This window comes from Delphinus delphis, chromosome 1 (genome assembly GCF_949987515.2).
Source record: "Delphinus delphis chromosome 1, mDelDel1.2, whole genome shotgun sequence".
Lineage (NCBI taxonomy): Eukaryota > Metazoa > Chordata > Mammalia > Artiodactyla > Delphinidae > Delphinus > Delphinus delphis.
In genome coordinates this window covers 26,361,485-26,378,907 of record NC_082683.1, presented here as the reverse complement: position 1 = coordinate 26,378,907, position 17,423 = coordinate 26,361,485, and the positions used below count along the sequence as shown (strand labels likewise).

Below are 17,423 nucleotides of genomic sequence, written 5' to 3'. Positions count from 1 at the left end.
TGCTCTTTGAATTTCTGGTTCCTTCTGCAAGGGCTGTCGGCACCTCTTTGTGAATCCCCATCTCTAGACCCTTCTGCAGCGTAGCCTCCAGGGTTTCGATGGTATCCTGATACTCTCTTGCATTCTCCTGACACTGCCCAGCCCTGACGACAGGCCTCTTGACCATCAGTGGTTCGGGAACAAGGAGGATGAGGAAAGGCAGCAGTGGATGGATGTGAACATTGGCTCCCAAGAGCTGTCCGGGATTTCCAGGTGCTGGGGAGGGAGGCTGTGCAGTGAGTGTCCTTCTCCAGAGACTTGGAGCCCCAGCTAATACTCTCAGTGGCTCAGGCAGCATCAAGTTCACTGTTGTCCAGTGCCCAGGGACAGAGTGGATGCAGCGTAGGTGCAGCCATGGTATGCCTGATTGGGAAGACACATAAGCATCAGTAGTCAAACGGAAAATTACTGCTGTTTTAATAAGCTGGCAAACGCTCAGCACCCCAATGCAAAGCCCTGGAAAACTGCATTGGAGATCTGGACTCATCCCAGAGGCTAAAATGGGGTTTCCTACTTTCTTCCTAAATCTAAGTATCAGTACCCATAGAGTCAGAAGTGCATGCAAGGTACGGCTGTAACAGCCTGCGAAGCTGGTATCAGCTCCACCTACCTACCCAGCAGCAACACCGCTCTCAGCAAAAGAAAGAGAAGAGAAAGCATCTCCCAAAGCGTCCCTGCTTCCCACACAGACAGAAAACCAGGAGGCCGCCATGTTGAGGGTGTCCCACACAGACGGAAAACCAGGAGGCCGCCATCTTGAGGGTGTCCCACACAGACAGAAAACCAGGAGGCCGCCATGTTGAGGGTGTCCCACACAGACGGAAAACCAGGAGGCCGCCATGTTGAGGGTGTCCCACACAGACGGAAAACCAGGAGGCCGCCATGTTGAGGGTGTCCCACACAGACGGAAAACCAGGAGGCTGCCATGTTGAGGGTGTCCCACACAGACGGAAAACCAGGAGGCTGCCATGTTGAGGGTGTCCCACACAGACGGAAAACCAAGAGGCCGCCATGTTGAGGGTGCAGGATCAAAGCTGAGCAAAGGTGGACTGTGCCTAAGCCCTGACCTTCACCACAGGGACCCGTCACTACTGAGACACGATCCTAGGACTGTCATCTCCCACCGGTCAGAGCAGCACGTGCCTCCCCGGCGGGAGGAGTGAATCAGGGGTGAGGGACAGCCTCAAAGGTGTAGCCGCAACTCCCTCCTTTGTGCGTCAGGGCAAGAATGTGGGGAGAAGAAGGGAGATTGCACTCTCCAAAATGACTTCCAGCCCTAGTTTCTTTCTTTTTTTTTTTAATTTTTAATTTAATTTTTATTTTGTATTGGAGTAGAGTTGATCTACAATGTTGTGTTAGCTTCAGGTGTACAGCAAAGTGATTCAGTTATACATATATCCATTCTTTTTCAGATTCTTTTCCCATATAGATTATTACAGAGTATTGAGTAGAGTTCCCTGTGCTATACAGCAGGTCCTTGTAGATGATCTATTTCACATGTAATAGTGTGTATCTGTTAATCCCAAACTCCTAATTTATCCCCCCACCCCGAACCTTTCCCATTTGGTAACCATAAGTTTGTTTTCAAAGTCTGTGACTGTTTCTGTTTTGTAAATAAGCTCATTTCTATAATTTTTAAGATCCCACATGTAAGTAATATCGTACAATATTTGTCTTTGACTTACTTCACTTAGTATGAAAATCTCTAAGTCCACCCATGGTGCTGCAAATGGCATTATTTCATTCTCCAGCCCTAGTCTGTAACCAAATTTAGAGACGTTTCCAGACCTGAAGAGAATACACTCATCGGCCCCAAATCCCCATGCGCTCTGTGGCTAATCAGAGTCAGGGTCTCCCCATAGGTGCTGTGCCCTGGGATTAGGCCACTTATGAGCTCTCTGTGTATATGTGTCTGTGTGTGTATATACGTGTGTGTTTGTTTTTTCCAGAAAACCCACGGGAGTCATGTTTCGATCCTGGTCCCATCAAGAACGGCACGCGAGTGGGGTCCGACCTGAAGCTGGGCTCCTCCATCACCTACTACTGCCAGGGGGGCTATGAGGTGGAGGGCTTCTCCACCCTGAGCTGCATCCTGGGGCCTGATGGGAAGCCTGTGTGGAATCATCCCCAGCCAGTGTGCACAGGTGGTGGAGCCCAGGGCTGTGGTGGGGGGAACTAGGGAATGCCAGAGGCAGAAGGGGCTGGAGGCTAGGGGAAGGGGCAGGCAGGACATGGGCCTCACAGGAGGGCTCCTTGGGTTCGCCATGAATGAGAAGGGCTGGAAATTCCCCAGGTGTACCAGTCCCCGTCAATGTGTCATGTCTCTCAGATCACATAGTGTCCTCACCCCCACTCCAATAGACGTCCTCAGCGGTGGCCCGAGACATGCCAGCAGCCCACACCATGGAGAGGGGAATTTAAAAGTGACCCTGAGATTGTTCCCAGGCCTAGGGGAAATCACTGAGAGTTCAGATGTGTAAAACTAAGACCAGCAGGGTGGGCTAACTCCAAGGGCAGCTGGGTTAGCCATGGGGTCTTGACAAAAGGGATGGGATGGAGTGCCAGAACTTCAGGAGCATGGCGGCCACCTAAGTTGAAAAGTAAAGAGGCCCCTTTGCCCAGGTGGGAGAGGCTGGCTCTGAGGTCCACCCCTTGTGGGACTGGGACCATGGCTGGGTCGCGTGAGCTGTCTGCTCCCAGCGGGCTATTCTGGGCAAACCTCTGCTCCTTAGTCGTGCAGACACTAAGTGCCCAGGTGCAGACATCAGCCGTGAGGTGGCAGACTATCTCCGGGTCCCACCTGTAGGCAGAAGAGGTTCCTAAAGTGCTCCCCAAGGCTGGGCCTCCAGGGACCAATACCAGTGTCACTAGTTAGAGGACAAGGACTGGCCGGCACCCAGGAGGGCCCTTGATAGCATCGGGGGTGGTGGGGGGTTTCAGGCCACATGCCAGGCCAGGGATGGATGTCTTTGGGCAGGGCGGGGCAGGGCAGGGCATGTCCCCAGAATTCCCCTCCTCCACATTAGTGGCTTCAGACCTCAGAGCAACCCCACCAGGGCCAGAAGGTCAGGCTGAGAGTGAGCAGAGACGGAGGGTGGACAGCTGATGAGAGGCCCATGAGGTCACCTGGCCCTCTACCTGATTTCTTTTTCAGCCCCCTGTGGGGGACAGTATGTGGGTTCAGATGGAGTGGTCTTGTCCCCTAACTACCCCCAGAACTACACCAGTGGACAGATCTGCCTGTATTTTGTCACCGTGCCCAAGGACTACGGTATGGATTTTGTGTATATTTGTTTATGTTTTCCAGCGCCTTCCAATTCCACTCCAAATTGTTTCCACTCGTATCGTGCCAATGGGCCGAGCAGTCTTCCTCAGAGGGCAGCTGCGTGCCGTTGCTCTGCAGTGGGCTGTAGAGTACACTCCTGATACACACGGGAGGAAGGGACCAGTGAGACCTGCTGGAACCAAGGGCGGGGTGGTTAGGGAGGGACCAGCCGGGACAGAGGGAAGGCAGGGTGCACCGGGGGCTCCCTAGCCCAGCCCGGGTCTGCAGAGAGGTGCTGCAGACCCAGGCCGACTGGGAACCCAGGGGAGGGTGGCGGAGGGCCAGGAAGAAGGAAAGGAGTGGGACTGAGCTGGACTTGAACGTACAGGTGAGGGAGCTGGGCGCCCCATCATTCCACTGTTCCGTCTGTGCGCGGGAGCCTGGTCCAGCAGCAATTGGTAGGATGAGCAAGAAAAAAAGAGAGCAGCAGGTCAGGGCCCTGGAAAGCAGAGAAACCTCCAGATTCCAAGAGGCCCCGGCAAAGAGAAGCCAGCCTTGTCACCTGGTTAGCAGTGGGACGGGTAAGAGCCCTGGCAGCTCTGGAGGATTCAGGAAATTCCTGAGGGTCACAGGCTGGTTGTACCCGGGCAATCAGTGACTGGCCGGGCTGCTTTCTCCCTGGATCTCCTCTTTGTAGGAAAAGGAACAACTATTTCTAAACAGAGTTGGTGTTAGTGGGGTAAAGGTCATGTGTATATACCCTGACCATCTGAGATGGGGCATCCTGCAGAGAACCGGCTGCTTTTTCCCAAGAGATAGGATGGACCGAGCATGGGGCAAGGCCTGAACATTCACCAAACATTTATTAAGCACCTCCTAGGGACCTCGCACTCTGCTGGGAACCAGAGCTGCAGAGATGAGAGAGACGTGTTTTCTGCCCTCTGTAAATTCCCAGCCTCATCTTTACCCACAGCTCTTGCCGTCGGGCACCACTCCCACACCAGCACCTGCACACTCGTGTGCGTGGGCACACGCTCCCCGGCACATGCATGTGGCGGGAGCTTTGGACCTGTAGTATCACAGTTAGAAAAGTACTGAAAGGTTGTCCAGTCCCACCTGCCACCCAGAGCCGAGTCCTCGATAGCTGGGCTGCATATTGTACTTAATTCCTCCAGTAATAAAGAGCTCGCGCCTTTGCAGGCCGCCAGCCCCGAGGCTGGGCGGTTTCACTGAGCTGGACCCTGTATGTGGAGAGCTGATTCTAGGAGGCGTCGTGATCTGTCCCAAGCATCTTCTCTTTCTTACTGATGCCAAGCCCAGGGATTTAGGTGCAGATTTTTGCCTCAGGTCGGAAATACTTGTCCCCAGCCTGTGTCTCAGCCTTAACACCCTCTCCTCATAGATCTTTCTTTGATCCCCTATCTGAAGTGGACTGCCTTGCCTTATCACTTTTCTCTCACTGCCTCTAAAATTTAACACTATCTGAAATTATTTTGTTTATCTATTTGCTTAAGTGTGTTTTTTTTTTTTTCACTTTGGACTGTCTCTTCCCACTAGAATGCACACTGTGAAATCAGGAACCTTGCCCATCCTGTTCACCTCTGTAGGGGAGAGTGTGGAAATATCCCTGCCACCACCCCTCACACAGTGCCCATTTTCAAGGCACCAAAACAGGCTCTCCCTCCTTCTCCTCTGCCCGTGAGTTGAGAGCTAAAAAGCTCTCACTCCACTCACTACTATACTCATCGTTGCAAATGCTTTCTTTCCGCAGGCAGTCAACTCCGTGGCCTAAGTCCCTCCCAGCCTCAACACACACACACACACACACACACACACACACACACATGCACGCACACGCACACACATGCACATGCATGCACATCCGACTTCCTACATGCTCAAGGCTTAAGCCAAAATAGAGAAGGGCTTACCCTGGTACTTGCTTTCAGATGCACCCAGCCAAATGGGAGACCGGGGCAGGCAGAATGTATCAGGGTCTGAAATGGAGCTGTGCCCCCCCATGGCCCCGCAGGGTCAGTAACCCCAGCCCCTCCAGCAGTGACTGGCAGAGATGGGACAGTTGAGGAAAGACCCTGTGATAGCCATCAAAGGGCAGGGCCCTTAGGTCTTGTCTGAAAGGGGACTCCTCGAGGTCATGGTCCACCAGTTTTTCAACCCCCTCCGCATGAGCTAGTTGAGTGGCCTTGGGGAACTCAACCTCTGAGCTTCAGTTTCTTTGTCTATAAAATCAGATATCTGGAAGAGTCAGCATTGAAGAAGATGACGTGCATGGCAAGCATGGTACCCAGCACAGAGTAGGTGTTCAATACATGTCATTTTGCCTCTGTCCTTGGATTAGCCAGAGGGAAGTGAGGTAGAGATGTTTGCCTCTTCCATGGACAGTCGCTCCTTCCTCAGGAGAAGGCTGCTACTCTGCACCCTCATGCCTCTTAAATGTGTGGGATCTTGTATCCAGGGGATGCCCTCATTGGCTGGATCTTTGAAGAAAAAGTGAAGGAAAATACAGGGTCCTGAGATCAACATGGAACACGGGGGAAGTTACGGAAAGCTCTTCGGTTTCCTAGAGTAGCTGCTGCCACTGCAACTTGAGAAAGGACTAGGGTTAGCCTGGCTGCTCGTGCAGTCTGCAATGTCATCTTGACCTGTGTGGAGAATGCCAGCCCGACCCTTCCCAGGTCCCCGCATCCCTGTGCCCAGTGTCTAATCAGCCAGTGGAAAGGCTCAGCAAGCACTTAGCCCCATGAACCGACAACCTCCTCTGAGGTCGCCCTGCTCCTCCAGCTGTCCAGGGCTCCCCCCCAGCACGGCCGCCCAGCCTTGCCCCTGAGCTCTCTGCACCGTGTCTCCTCCGCAGTGGTGTTTGGACAGTTTGCCTTCTTCTACACGGCCCTCAACGACGTGGTGGAGGTGCATGACGGCCACAACCCGCACTCTCAGCTCCTTGGCTCCCTCTCGGGCTCCCACACAGGTACCCAGGGCTGGGCCAGCACGGTGAGGGTGGTGGGCGGGGCGTCGAGGGGAAGGAAGAGGGAGGCCCTGTGAGCAGGGCGTGGCCACGGGTGGAGCCACACCTTTGTGTTTGTCGTACACTGCTGTCAGCTCCTGATGACACCACATAGAAGGAAGCTTCAGAGGCTACCCTCACCCCCAGCTGGGTCTACACCCCCCCAGTGGTATAGCATTCCCCTGTGGGTTGATATTGAGACCCAACCTGTTTTTCTAATGATAAACATGTTGCACTTTCATTGTAGAAAAGTTAGCGGCAAGACAAATTAATTGTGTAGAGAATTAAAATAAAAACCACCCCGAAAGAACCACTGAAAAGGTGGAATGTATTTCCTTCCAGTCTTTATATCTACTTGGACTTAATCTTTTACATTTTTTATTGAACACAACAATATACATATTTTTATTAAAATGTTCATTGTGAGCATTTCTTTTTTTATTTTCCTCTGTAATAGGATTTTGAAATGCTGCATAAACGTCTATCATATAGTTATTTAAAATTTATGTAATGAATTCTCTATTATTGAACATTTAGATTGTTTTCTTATTTTTCACTCTCATGAATAGTAATTCAATATAGTATACATATATCTTTGTATACATCTCTATTACCTTAGAATATCTAGAAGTAGAATTGCTAAGTTAAAGGAAATGTGTGATCTTTAAGGCTTTTTATAATGATTGTCAAATATCGCTCCAGAAAGTTCTTACCATTTTGTTCACCAACAAATAAGAGGACATGTTTTTGCAGCTCAATAACAAAAGAACAAACAACCCAATCCAAAAATGGGCAGAAGACCTAAACAGACATTTCTCCAAAGTAGACATACAGATTGCCAGCAAACACATGAAAAGATGCTCAACATCACTAATCATTAGCGAAATGCAAATCAAAACCACAATGAGGTATCACCTCACACCAGTCAGAATGGCCATTATCAAAAAATCTAGAAACAATAAATGCTGGAGAGAGTGTAGAGAAAAGGGAACCTTCTTGCACTGTTGGTGGGAATGTAAATTGATACAGCCACTATGGAGAACAGTATGGAGGTTCCTTAAAAAACTAAAAATAAAACTACCATATGACCCAGCAATCCTACTACTGGGCATGTACCCTAAGAAAACCATAATTCAAAAAGATACATGTACCGCAGTATTCATTGCAGCACTATTTACAATAGCTGGGACATGGAAGCAACCTAAATGCCCATCGACAGATGAATGGATAAAGAAGATGTGGCACATATATACAATGGAGTATTACTTGGCCATAAAAAGGAACGAAACTGAGTTACTTGTAATGAGGTGGATGGACCTAGAGTCTGTCATACACGGTGAAGTAAGTCAGAAAGAGAAAAACAAGTACCTTATGCTAACGCACATATATGGAATCTAAAGAACCCATACTGATGAACCTAGTGGGAGGGCAGGAATAAAGACGCAGACACAGAGAACAGACTTGAGGACACAGTAGGGGAAGGGGAAGCTGGGACAAAGTGACAGAGTGCCACTGACATATATACACTACCAAATGTAAAATGGATGTCTAGTGGGAAGCTGCTGTATAGCACAGGGAGATCAGCTCGGTGCTTTGTGACCACCTAGAGGGGTGGGATAGGGAGGGTGGGAGGGAGGCTCAAGAGGGAGGGGATATGGGGGTATATGTATACATATAGCTGATTCACTTTGTTGTACAGCAGAAACTAACACAATATTGTAAAGCAATTATACTCCAATAAAGATATTTTTAAAAAAGAAAGAGGGCATGTTTTATTCTCACAAAAACTAGGTAATTAAGAAAACAAAAACATCATCAGTTTGAAAAGTGAAAACGGTATCTCATTTTTTAATTTGCCTTTTTTTATTACAACTTAGGTTAACCTTGTATAATGTAATTATTGGCCCATGAATTTTTTATTTGTGAATTTACTTGTAAATTATTTTTGTATGTATTTAGTAGAGCTCCATATTATTAGAAGCTATATATATTACATGCCATAAAAACCTCTTATCTATAGTATATGCTATGAAAAACCTTCCCCTATAGTTTGTCATTTGCCATTTAATTTTCTTCAGGTCATGTTTTAATGTCAGAAAATCTAAGTTTCCCATGATATTAAATCTATCAATGTTTTCTGCTATAGTTTTCTCCTCTACTTTTCTGCTGACTAAATAAATACTCCTCTGGGTTTTCCTTTACTTCTTTTTTAGTTTCATTTTTTCTTTTAATACCTTTGGAATTTATTTTGATTTATTATTTGAACTAGGGAACACCTAACCAACATCTTGCAAATTTAGTTAATCAGTTGTTCTAATGAAATTTTCAAATTGCCAGATTCACATATATTAAGTTTTATAAAGTTAAAGGTATGTTTCTAGACTCCTCTGTTTATTCTTGTATCAGTATCAAAAAGCTTTAACTAGTGTAACATTATAATAATGTTTAACACTATAATAATTTTAAATATATGGTTCTGTAAGTCCCCATTGCCATTCTTTTTTTTTTTTTTTTTTTTTTTTTTTTTTGCGGTACACGGGCCTCTCACTGTTGTGGGCTCTCCCGCCGCAGAGCACAGGCTCCGGACACACAGGCTCAGCGGCCATGGCTCACGGGCCCAGCCTCTCCGCGGCATGTGGGATCTTCCCGGACTGGGGCATGAACCCGTGTCCCCTGCATCAGCAGGCAGACTCTCAACCACTGTGCCACCAGGGAAGCCCCCCATTGTCATTCTTGATTTTGAATTTTTTATTGATTATTCTTGCTTAATTTTGCTTCCAAATAACTTTTAGAAATATTATATCAAGTTAAAAAAATTGCATTGGAATCTTCATTGGAATTCCATTAAACTTATAGATTAATTGGGGGAGAACTCACATGTTTATAATAGTAACTCTATTTCCCATTAGGAATATGGTATGTCTCTCTATTATCTTTTGAAAGAAACAAACAAAAAACACCTTTGGAAAGGTGCTATAATTTTCATTTAGGCAGTATCCATTTTCTGTTAACTTTATTTCTAGATATTTTGTGGAATTTTTGTTGCTGCTACTGTAAATGAGTCTGCCCCCGGCATCACCTGCTGGCCCCACCATTATATTTTCTAAGTGGTCTTTGCTAGTATATTAGAAGACTGATATTTGGGGTATATTCATCTTGTAAAGTCATTGAATCCTCCATAATAATGCTAACACTGCCAACTGATTCTCCTGGGTCCTCTAGGCAAGAAGCAATATCATCTGAAAATAAATTTGTCTCATTATTTTATCTCTTTTCAGTAGTTTTTCTTTTACTTTCTTCCATGGTTATTGGTCTAGTCAGGTATATTACCTTAACATCAATGTTAATATTTTATATGTCAGTAAAAAAATCTATTTTGTGATTCTTTTAAATGTAACACCATCGCTTACATAATATCCTATGATGATGTTTAATTTCTTTTGTATTAGTGGTTATACACATGAAGAACAAAATAATCTGAAGAAAAATAGGAGAGATGTCATGAAACAAAAGCAGAGGTTAATTAATTAGAAAATAATAACAAGCTCCACAGACTGAATGGTATATTCATAGTTGCCCTTCTCAGCTGGACCAGAGGTTTTATATTGTTTAGTTTGTTTCATTGTGTTGGCTTCATTCTGTTTTATATTCAACTTATCAATTCTTCTGTAGACTTTGTTATTGTTTTATAAGTAACTGAACGCCGCTTTTGTTTCATAACGTCTCCCCTTTTTTTCAGATTATTTTATTCTTCTTGTTGTAACTTTTTGAATTGAGAGTTTTGTTTATTATCTCTGTGTAATAAAGAAGCATGTTTGCAGCATATATATATTCACCGCTAAGCATAGTTTTGGCTTCATGCCATAAATTTTGATATGTACTATTTTCATCATCATTACTTTCTAAATAATCCATGATCATGATTTATTCTTTCTGCCCAAGAGTTGTTTAAGGATGTCTCTTCTTTTTCCCCAAGAACCTGGATTTTGTTCCCATTACATTTAAACATTTGTGTTAATCTCTATTTTTATTGCCAGGTAGTTAGAGAATGCGGCCTGTACCATTTCTACTTTGGGGATTCAATGAGATCCTCTCAGTAGCCAAGGACATTTTTTTAAATTCCTTAATTATCTGAGAAGAATGTGTGTTCTCTGTTGCGTAGAGAGTCCACGTAGAGAGAAGGGGTGAGCTCAGGCCCTGTGGTCACACTGCCTGGTCTCTAATCTCAACTCTCCAACTTGCATGCTAGGTGCTTGCCGTCACAACCCTTGGCCACTCCGAGCTTCAGTTTCCTCATGTGCAAAGTGCAAAAAGTAAAACTTCTACCTCCTAGATTTACTGTTAGGATTCAGTAAGCTTTGTAATAGCCATTAGATAAGGCTTACTCTTTTTTTTTTTTTTTTTTTTTTGTGGTATGTGGGCCTCTCACTGTTGTGGCCTCTCCCGTTGCGGAGCACAGGCTCCGGACGCGCAGGCTCAGCGGCCATGGCTCACGGGCCTAGCCGCTCCGCGGCACGTGGGATCTTCCCAGACCGGGGCACGAACCCGTGTCCCCTGCATCGGCAGGCGGACTCTCAACCACTGTGCCACCAGGGAAGTCCAAGGCTTACTCATTTTTATTATTCAAACCCATTATATCAGTGGTTCTCAATGAAATGGAACACCCCACAAATACACACTCATCCAAGAGTGTAAATCAGGATTTTGGAGGGTAAGGTGCTTTTTCAAAATCTCTTGATAGATAGATAGATATAAGTATATCCATAGATATAGAAGCATAAGCATAGGTACAGGTAGAGAGATAGGTATACACTTAGGACCTGTAGATATACATATGGATATAGGTATAGGGATAGATAGAAATGTAAATGACCAATAGAAATAGAAACAAATAGGGATAGAGATAGATGACTGATAGGTGGATGGATGGATGGATAGATAGATAGATGGATAGAGAAATAGAAGTATAGGACCTATATACATTAATATCAATATCCTCAGATCATCTCTTATTCCTCATATAGAGAAACACTGATGATGAGCCTTTGGTGCTGATGGGAGTGAACTGTGTCCCTGTCCCTGAGGCTGGGCTGGGGGAGAAAAAGAAAAGCTTGAAGACCACAACTCAACAGTCTTCATTTTGTTTTTCTATTTATGTATCAGTGAGAATGTTGTGTGAAAGTGTCTGCCAGCACAATTGTGATATTTTGTTGTCTCCCTGTGTTTCTAACAATTTTGTATCTGTGTTTGCCTGATTTATCTTTTCTCATTTTCTTTGAGAGTCTTTTTCTTTTAAGAGGAAGTTTACTTATAAGTGAAACATGTGGCCTGCTATCTGTCACCTTGTTTTGTTCATTCTGGGGTTTTGTTTGTTTTGTTTTGCTTTTGCTTCTTCACGTTTCCATTCATACCTGACCCATCTCTAATTTCCAAGCTTTGCTGATACATTTGGACTTTATCAATGTTATTAGTAATTATTTTATAATTATGGACTTCTTCCCCAAGAACAAGTTTTTCCATTTGCACTTAGTTTTGTTCCCTCTTTAACAATAATTAATTGGGTTTAACTATATTTTCCTAGTTTTCTTTATCCCTGATGGTTTTTGATTTCCCTACTTTGGTTCGTTTTTTAAAAGTAGGGCTCCTCACTGCAGTACTTTCTGTCACCTTGCATGTATGAGAATGCCTTTCCTTTGATGTATCCTATAAATGACAACCTGATTATAAATCAAATTATGGGCCACAAACATTTCAAAGCTGCAGTGGTTACTTTATTCCAATAGTTAATATTATAGATGAGTTGAAATTCAACCTGATTCTTTGTCCTTGTAGGCAACCCACGCTTTTCTCTTTTAAAAACCGTTCACATTTTTGTCTTTATTTTTAAAATGGAAAAGCCCACGAGGATTGTTGTGGTGGAAATCTCTTTTCATTAATTAGATCCGGCACTTTGTGAACAATCTCATTCAAAAACCTCAAGCCTTTCTCAAGCTTCGAAAGTTGTCTTCCTTCTTAAATTATTTTTTCTCGTTCAATTTCTCTTGTCTTCTCTCTCTAGAATTCTTGATATATGCATATTGGATTTTTTTTCTGCCTGTCTTCCATGTCGCTTGTCGTTTCTCTCATTAGTTTAATCTCTTTATCCTTTTTCTGTGGATTCTGGAAGAATTTCCCAAATTTAATCTCCACTTTGCTGTTCAATTTCTGCAGAATCCAGCTCCATGTGCTAGAGTTTCTCATCTCTTTGTAGCTTTTATTGATCTCAGATCTGTTCTTTGACACATCTTCCTCTAATTTCAGAGACGCAATGCTAAATTTAATCTTGTGACAACTGCTATTAAAAATCTTCTGAGATTTTTACCTGTTCTTTGTTGTAGTTCACATAAAGATACTTGCTTTGACTTCTGAGAGGTCTCCTACCTTAAAACTTTGGAATCTTTTCTTACGTCCAGTGATTTTACTGTGTGTTTATTCCTGGAGAGGGAGAGCTGCATACGTCCAGCACTGGAAGCTGAAATGGGTCCTGTGAGAGATTACGGGGGGTCCTACTCCACATGTATCCGGCCAGATGATGGAAAAATGGAAAAGTTGAGTTTGTTCTGCTCACATTTATTGAGAGGAGGAACTAGAGATGGTGGTGAAAATCAAGAAAAGCTTTTCTTCATGAGTTTCTTTTTGCTTTGGCAGCCAGAATTTAGCTGGGCAGTGACTCCTGGGCTCAGCCACCTGGGATCTATGTAAACCTAAGTGTGTTGTGAAAAAGGCTCTCTGATCCCCATGACCAGTAGCATCACATGGGCTTTTTGGAAGCACTGGTGGACCCCAGATGTGCCTCCCAATGGCTCCTTGGGTGGTTCCAACCCCAAGCCTCCCTGAAGTGATGTAGCCTGGCTTTCTGGAACACCTACTTTCCTTCTGACGGTGGGGTCAGCAGACATTCCCAGGGGTCCCTAAGGCTATGGAGGGGCAGCACGCAGAGCGGTCATGCCACTGCCCATCACCCCACATTCTCCCTCAGCTTCCACAGGAAGGCGATGGTGAGCAGGACTCCACCTCACGGCTGCAGGTCTGTCTGCACCACATCAAACAGAAGATATATCTTTATCTTCTGATATAGAAGCTATTGGGCTTCCTTAGCTTCCTGTGTCTGTGCGGACTTTCCCCACTTTATTGTGTTATTGTTTGGGTGACAATACACCCTGCTTTGCCTGGGATAGTCCCAGCTTTCACTTGGTTGTCCCAACATAATTATTAATAGCATGCCCTTTGACTCTCGGAAGTGTCCTAGTATGAGCAATAAATTATATGATCACTCTGGTTGTCAATCATTTCACAGGGCATCTGGGAAAAGCCAGTTACTCTCCAGTGATTACATCACTCTCCTTTCCAGAGCTTGGTGCCTTTTTTGTTTGTTTGTTTTTATCAGATTGATATCAGTTTTCCAAGTAAACCACCAGTCAGTTTGGTAACGGCCATTCTCCCCCATCCATGTGGGTCAGCGCATCTTCAGAAACTTTCTCCTTTCCAAGCAGGTCATTTGATCTGAACCTATCTTTCTTGATCTATAAACTGCAGGTACTGAATGCCAACCTCACACTGACATGGGTCAACATTAAGACCACGGATGTGAAAGCGTTCTGTAAACTTTAAACTGTAACTTGCAGTAAAAATGTGAGGTTTCATTTTAGGAAGACCTGGGAGGTGGAAGGGGCTGCTGTGTGGAGTGTGGGCAGCCCCTCCATCCTGGCCAGGATTTTACCCGCCAGGCCCGACTGCTGGACTCACAGTCTTCCTCTCCTCCTTGCCCCTTATCTCTGCAGGAGAATCTCTGCCCTTGGCCACCTCCAATCAAGTCCTCATTAAGTTCAGTGCCAAAGGCCAAGTTCCAGCCAGAGGCTTCCACTTTGTCTACCAAGGTATGCAGGACGTGGACGTGGGAGGTGTGAAGGCAGTCTCAGTTCTTCAGAGAAAACAGGGACCTTTGACCCCCTAGTCTGAGCCTCATTCTTAGGCTGTTTGGGGGCAGTTACGGGTTTGTGGGGCAGTTCCCTGAAATTCAGTTGAATTTTATACATTCATGTACCCAACAGACAATTCTTACCAAACTCCATGCTGGATAAGGGAAGAAATCATAGAAGGGAAGCTAATTTGCACACACACCCCCACTGCCCATTGTCCGGCACAGTCCTGATGGCATTGGGAAGACCAGCCCAGGCCTCTTACCTGGTTTTGTCTGCAAGACCCAGTAAAGGTGCGGGGAAAACACAGGCTTTGGAGTGAGTTGGACATGGATTTGGGTCCCAGCTCTGTCACTTTCTAACTGGGCACCAGCTCCTCCTCCTCTTGGAGCCGCGGTTTGTTCACCTGTAAAATGAGGGTGATCATATTACCTCACTGATGGCGTTAAAAGAGTTCACAGAGTAGCTGGCATGAAGCAGCTAATCAGTGTCCGTTCCCTTCCTTACGAGCCCGGAAAGGCCAAGTCTTGGAGCGCCCTGGCCTCCACCTGGAGGCCCCAGCCTCCCTCTGTCCAGCAGAACGTCCACTCTTCTAGGGCTCAGGCTCCAAAAATGGTCCTGTTCATTCCACCGCCCAGGATGAGCTGTATTGCCTTGTGCAGGGGTAATCCTGCCCCTGGGACACCCTCCCTGGGGCCTGGGTTCAAAGGTCCTATTAGCCCCTGTAGGTAGGAGGAAGGGAGATTCAGGTCATGAGAGCAGGGCCCTGGGCAGGGTCTTCAGGCACATGGGGTGAAGAGGGCAAAGCAGGGTCAGGGGAGAAGGAAGGGCCATTCTCCCTGTTAGGGGACACGGGACCCTACTGGGCACGGGCCTTCATTGGGAAGGCGGAGAGCACAACTGGGCCTAAAGTCTGGGCCCAGGGGCCTCACAGTGCCTCCCATGGTTTCCAGAAGCTGTGCTACAACATTGTGTGTCTAGCTATGTTTCAGTGAGGTGGGCCTCATCCTAGAAAGCCTCCTACCCTCGCTCTGAGGGAAAGCGCCCAGAGCCTGTCAAGGTCCCCACCCAGTTCCAGCCCCCCGGTGTGCCCATCCCCGGACCAGTTTCTAGAGGGATGCGGCCTGCCCCTCAGCGCCCTTGTCCCCTGCAGCGGTGCCCCGGACCAGCGCCACGCAGTGCAGCTCGGTGCCGGAACCCCGCTATGGCAGGAGGCTGGGCAGTGACTTCTCGGTGGGCGCCACCGTCCACTTCGAATGCAACTCCGGCTACGCCCTGCAGGGCTCCCCAGAAATCGAGTGCCTCCCTGTTCCCGGGGCCTTGGCCCAGTGGAATGTCTCAGCCCCAACGTGTGTGGGTGAGTCCTAGACAACCAGGACTTGGGGGCGAGGGTGGCCGGCCAACACACAGCAAGACACACAGCAGCCCCGCCGGCCAGAGTGACTTCAGAGGGGGACCCCTTCCAGCCAAGCCCTCGTCCTGTGGGTCGGCGTGAAGACAGCGAGGAGGAGCAGTGGGGGCTGCTGGGGGAGGGACATGGGGCCGGGGGAGCGGGAACCAGGTCCCTCAGGAGGGTCGTATGGGGAGGAGCCACAGGAGGGGGCGGGGCTGGGGCCCAGCATGGGGAAGCCAGCCGGGGGTGGAGTCACAGCGAGGCCAGGGGCCCTGGGAGGGGTCTGCCGGGGAGGCTCCCCTGGGGACCCACAGAGACCAGAGCGGCCTCCTTCCCAGTGCCCTGTGGCGGCAACCTCACGGAGCGCAGGGGCACCATCCTGTCCCCCGGCTTCCCCGAGCCGTACCTCAACAGCCTCAACTGCGTGTGGAAGATCATGGTCCCCGAAGGCGCTGGCATCCAGGTGAGGGCCAAGGGGGTGCCGGGGGCAGACACAGCAGCCTGTCCCTGCCCCTCAGGCCAGGTGTGCGGGGGAGGCCCACAAACAGAAAAACACAACAGGTCCCGGCTCAGGAAGGACAAGGGGTGGGTGCTGGCTCGGCCATCAGGGAAGCCAGAAGAAGGAGGTGGGCCCGGAGCTGGAGTGTGAAGGCTGGGGAGGAATCGTAGATTTTTCTCAAACGGCTTGAAGGGTTCTATTCTTCAGAGTGTGGGGGGATGGAAGAGGAGGCATTGCAGGTGAGGGGAAGGGGGCAAGCCGGCAAGCACAGATGAAGCAGGGACAGCACCCGGCGCACACCTGGGGGGTCGCACCTGCAACCTGAGGCTGCAGTGGAATCGGGACCATACTGGTGCCCGGGGGTGACAGCCAGTTGGAGGAGGCCCAGGACAGCTGCAGCGGCCGGGAGGAGGGCCCGGGGCCGGCAAGGCCAACAGAGGGGAGCCGCAGGGACTCAAGGTGGACAGGTCCAGCCAGGCGCGGGTTACTGGCTCACAGCAGACATCCTGTCTGGTGCAGTCGAGACAGGAAAGTGAGGAAACCCAAGGAGTGTTGGAGAAGTGAGGGGGAGGCCAGCTGGACCGAAGTAGCCTGGACTTTCCTTTCCCCGTTCTCTACCTGACAGAGTACCCCACTGCCATGCAAGCATCTCATACCTCTCTCCGCCACTGGACGATGAACTGCTGGGGGACAGGGGCTGCATCTTACTTTTATCAGAGTTCCTAGCACAGTGTCGGGTCCAGACTAGGTGCTCCTCCCTTCACGTAGATGGGAAGGGAGGAGAAGAGGGAGGGCTGCCTAACCCATGGTGCAATCCCCCTGCCTTTCCAGATTCAAGTCGTCAGTTTTGTCACAGAGCAGAACTGGGACTCCCTGGAAGTGTTTGATGGTGCAGACAACACTGTAACCATGCTGGGGAGTTTCTCAGGTGAGGCGGGGCTTCTAGGGACCTGGACTCTGAGGGCAGTAGTGGACTTTTATTATTATTATTGAAATGTAATTCACATGCCATAAAATTTGCCATTTTAAAGCGTACAATTTAGCAGGTTTTAGTATATTCACAAGCTTCTACAACCATCACCGCTGTCCAATCCCAGATCATTTTCATCACCCCAAAAAGAAACCAGGTACCCATCTGTACACACTCCCCATTGTCCCGCACCCCCGCACCCCCTGGCAATCACTAAGCTACTTTCCATCTCTATGGATTTGCTCATTCCAGACATTTCGTATAAATGGAGTCC

General features: G+C 47.7%; 1 protein-coding gene across 1 annotated transcript in view; it reads left to right on the top strand.

Annotated features, from left to right (window-relative positions):
* CSMD2 (CUB and Sushi multiple domains 2) overlaps positions 1-17,423 on the top strand; it is a 667,671-nt gene that overhangs the window by 529,813 nt on the left and 120,435 nt on the right. The window contains 7 exon segments of the mRNA XM_060018797.1: positions 1,989-2,183; positions 3,194-3,310; positions 6,180-6,293; positions 14,150-14,245; positions 15,441-15,644; positions 16,019-16,143; positions 17,011-17,107. Coding sequence (XP_059874780.1) covers positions 1,989-2,183; positions 3,194-3,310; positions 6,180-6,293; positions 14,150-14,245; positions 15,441-15,644; positions 16,019-16,143; positions 17,011-17,107 — 948 coding nt within the window.